General features: G+C 42.9%; 1 protein-coding gene across 1 annotated transcript in view; it reads right to left on the reverse strand.

Annotated features, from left to right (window-relative positions):
- Positions 1-1,077: 1,077 nt before the first annotated feature.
- Positions 1,078-4,525, reverse strand: part of drgx (dorsal root ganglia homeobox) — a 14,031-nt gene continuing 10,583 nt past the window's right edge. Inside the window, exon 6 of the mRNA XM_063192090.1 lies at positions 1,078-1,412. Coding sequence (XP_063048160.1) covers positions 1,078-1,412 — 335 coding nt within the window. The remainder of the gene's footprint in view (positions 1,413-4,525) is intronic.

Consider the following 4,525-nt stretch of genomic DNA (forward strand, 5'->3'; position numbering starts at 1 on the left):
TTCCATGTTGGCCAATCAAGACTGGCACAGACTTTTGGACCTCTCAGACAGTTAATAGAAACACGAATTGGAGGTTGGGAGGCTGTCTCTTGGCCAATAGAAAGATAAGTTTGGGAAGTCGTTCCAGGGAGAGCAGGAACTGTCCAGAGCATCAACAGATGAGTTACCACGGCAATGCAGTTAGATCACGTACACTCAGGAAACACAGGAAAGTTGAATAAGCCTGACGAACGCTTTTGGGTAAATCATAATGAATTAATGAATAAAGTACCATGAAACACACACACACACACAAACAAACAGACACACACAGATACCCACGTCACACACACAATGGTACACATGTCCAGTGACGGAGGCTTATAGATATAGTCTTTCTCCATTGGTCAGTGCAAAAGGAGTGTGTGTGTGTGTGTGTGTGTGTGTGTGTGTGTGTGTGTGTGTGTGTGTGTGTGTGTGTGTGTGTGTGTGTGTGTGTGTGTGTTAGAGCATGCGTGCAGGCAGGTGGGCGTGTGTGTCTGTGGGCGTGCATCTGTGTGTGCACACATGTGTGTGTGTGTGTTTGTTTGTGCGTGCATGAAAAAAACTATACATAAGATCACTTTAGACCTCAGTTAGCTCATAGTCTTTGATAGTGCAAGGGGATCTATTTTCATAAAGTGTGTGCATATGTGAGTGACTGTGTATATAAATTGTGTATTAGTATGTGTGTCTTTATCATGTATGTGTGTGCACAATGTACATCTGCATGAGTGTTTGTGTATGATGAGTGTGTTAAGTGTGTATTAGTTTGTATGTATTTGTACTGCATATGTGTATGTGTGTGCGTGCATGTGTGTGCGTGTGTGTGTGTGTGTGTGTGTGTGTGTGTGTGTGTGTGTGCATGTACGCACACATGTGTGTGCGTGTGCATGTGTGTGTGTATGCGTGTGTGTGTGTGTCTCTGTGTGTGTTTAATCCATTTCTTCTGTACATGTATAAGTTGCAAGTTTGCACATGTATGCACACGTGTGTGTGTGTGTGTGTGTGTGTTTGTGTGTGTCTGTGTTAGTGTGTACTGTGTGTGTTTGTATGTCTTCAGATGGCCCCGGTGCTGGTGCTGAAAGTGCCTTCGTGCTTCTTGTCCTCTTTGTCCTCTAGGGGGCGCTTGTCTTGGCCGAGGGTTGCCGTAGAAACCATGGGGGCAACAGCTTTAGGGGTCGAGGGGTCGCTGGGCGGGGCTTGCTGCGGTGCCGAGGCGATGCCAGGGGCGTGGCCCATCAGGTTGGCTGACTGCAGAACGGCCTCGGAATGTTCGCGCGCCTTCATGCGCAGCGCGGCGACACTAGCTGTCCGGTTACTCTGGCAACCGTACGGAGGCAGGAAGGACAGGCCCATGGGGTCCGGAACACAGCAAGAGCAGAGGGGACCGCCTGGAACACAAACACACACACATACACATGAGCATATGGACACATGAACACACGGTTACTGTAGGCACTAGACCGACCCATGGGGTCCAGAGCACAGAACAAACACATGCACACACACACACACACACACACACACACGTAGACAGACATTTTGGGGGCAGCAGGACATTTCGGGCTTGAGGGGGGGCGGGGGGCATGTGGAACTCCTAGATGCCTTGCTAGAATATAGAGGCTATAGTGTTATATTGGGGCATTGTCACATGCGTTTGATCGTCAAGCCTTTGTACCATAGATGATCAAAAAAGTTACCTTTCAAAAAGGGCCTTTTTTGTCTAGTAGGGCAAAGGGACAGGTGCTTTAGCACCACCTCGTCCCTATCTGTACACGCCTATGCACACAAACACACACCCACTCTCTCACACACACGCACTCTCTCACACACGCTCGCTAGCACACACACACACAACAGTTATGTCAGGTGCTTGTATACTGCACATGTACTCCTTTGTTCTCTCTCGATCCAGAGGTGAATAAAGCACTGTAAAAAATCCTTTTACTTGTGTGAAGGTTTAGATACTCCGTGCCAAATATTTCTCCACTAAAAGTAAAAGTCCCCATGACAAATTCACTTAAGTTGAAGTATGAAAGTAGTTGTGAACAATACACATAGAATTTAAAATCTCTATTTTCAGTGTGCTTTTGTTGATAATATGGGACCATAGACAGGTCATTAAAACTTGAGCTACTGCTAAAGCATGACTACATATATGATTTTCATCTTTTACTTTGATAAAAATATCCACTTGCCCATTCACAGATGGAAAATTAAGTGCTGGAAGATGGAAAAATAACCAGTCTGGTGTGTGTGTGCGTGCCAGTGTGTGTGTGTGAAGTACGGTGCATGCCATCCTGGGTAATGAATGTATTAGATTTGTTCTGAGACATCAACTACAGGTATTTCTGTAAAAATCATTTCAAACTTTAACACTAAATTTGAAAGGGAGCGTTGTGAGGCTTATGATAATGTTCAGGGGGGCATTTATTCAAAAAGATTGAGAACCACTGCTCTACACCATGTGTGGGGAAGCTATGGCCCCGGGGCCTTTTATTGGGCCCCCCGATGTAATTCTAATATTATACCGTTTCGCATGAAATGTGTTTTGAAAAGCAATCTTAGAAATTACATTTGGAATACAATCAAGTAATATTTTCAGGGGACCTAGTGAAGACTGGGTCTGTTGTTAAGGTGGCCGCCCTCAATATAGGCCTAAAATGCAGGGGGAAATCCTGTTTTTTGTTCATAGTACGGCACTTGGAGGACTTGATCAAATTTGATGTGGCCCTTCGAATGAACAAGGTTCCTCACCCCTGCTCTACATGTAATCAGTGTGAGGATTTGGTTAGAGCAGGCAAGTGGATCTAAAATCTTACACCAGTGGTTCTTAACTGGTGGGTCGAGGCCCAAACATGGTAGCCAGGCCAAGCCCTCCTAGTGATGCAACACCTCCGGCGTTGCTTCTAATCAGGCCAAGAGCAATGTAAATATTGTTTCTGATCTGAAAAAAAAAACGGGAACTTCGGAAACCAGTCCGGAAACCGGTAGCAAACCTAGAGAGGCAGGTCATCCATGCCATTTGGGAAATGTTAATTGTTATGCTCTTGGTCAGACCAAGTCTCGAAGAGATTTGAAAGTCATTGACGATCAGACTACAAAAGGGGGTCATGGAGGTGTTTTGCTGAGCTGTAGTGTAAAAACATATTAATACCCCCTTTTATGGGGAAAAATAGAGACAAGATGCAGTAATCTTCCACACACCACGCTATTCCGTCTTGTTGGTGCGTCTCTCAAGTAATCAATTAGTTAGGAAATGGATCACACTCAGTTTTTTTCTTCTTTCTTATTCTTTTCTTTTTATTCAAACATTGCAGGGACAGTCCCTGCAATGTTTGAATAAAAAGAAAAAAAGGAGAAAGAAGAAAAAACGAGTGCAATCCATTTCCTAACTACAAGATGCAGTAATGAAAAAATGAATGTCATGTCAAAGAGAGGCTGAAACATTGCTAATAGTCCTCTCCACTAGTTGATAGACATGTTGTATGTCAGTATAAAATGCAAATGCTGATACAAAAAAAATCTGTATGCTCTCAAATGCATGGATATATTATACAAGTTTCTCACAGCATACCCTAAAATTGGGTCACCGTGTAAAATTGTGGGTCTCAAGACTATTCCAGTGAAGAACTACTGTTCTGCACGCAATTAATATAAGGGTGTGGTCAGACCAGGCTGGTGGATCTAAAATATTATCTCTATGTAGTTGTGAGTTGAGTGCATCAATCCATGTTTCATGCTTATTTTAAATATTTGAGAATGTGGCAAAGTAAAAGTATCAAGCTGTCAAAATATGTAAAACTCAAGAACAAATACTTGAGATTTGAAATGTGTACTTAATTACAGAACATGCACTTGAGTAAATGGTACTTAGATACTGTTTACCACCGTTTATTCCACTTAAATGTAATAACAGCATGACATTTGAAAAAGAATAACTGACTACAGTACATGGGCTCAAAACACCTTCTTTGGGGAGCACAAAATTAATCTCATTCCAAAACACTCAGACTCCCAAATGAAAAAAAATCACCATAATCATAACAATAAGAACAACAATAAGAATTCATCATAATAATTTCAATCAAATTCACAATTCACAATTGTCATTAGTCTGGCTGTTGCAGCCGTAAAGCTGATCTGAGCGTAGTCTAACTGATTTCTCAAAGGTGTGCGTATCCAACGCATCTACACAAAGCTGTAATCATTCACACCACTCATTCCAATAATGTACACTCTGATTGAAAACGCCTTTCAGATAAGTAAAACTAGCACAGACAGTCTTCCAGCGCTAGGTCTAGTATTTAATGTAGGACTTTTGTTTACTTTGTTACTTTGTTACACACCGTGTGTGTGTGTGTGTGTGTGTGTGTGTGTGTGTGTGTGTGTGTGTGTGTGTGTGTGTGTGTGTGTGTGTGTGTGTGTGTGTGTGTGTGTGTGTGTGTGTGTTTGTTTGTGTGTGTGTGAGTGAGCACTTTCTCACGTGAACCCCGGACAGTTA

Source organism: Engraulis encrasicolus, chromosome 24, assembly GCF_034702125.1.
Source record: "Engraulis encrasicolus isolate BLACKSEA-1 chromosome 24, IST_EnEncr_1.0, whole genome shotgun sequence".
NCBI lineage: Eukaryota > Metazoa > Chordata > Actinopteri > Clupeiformes > Engraulidae > Engraulis > Engraulis encrasicolus.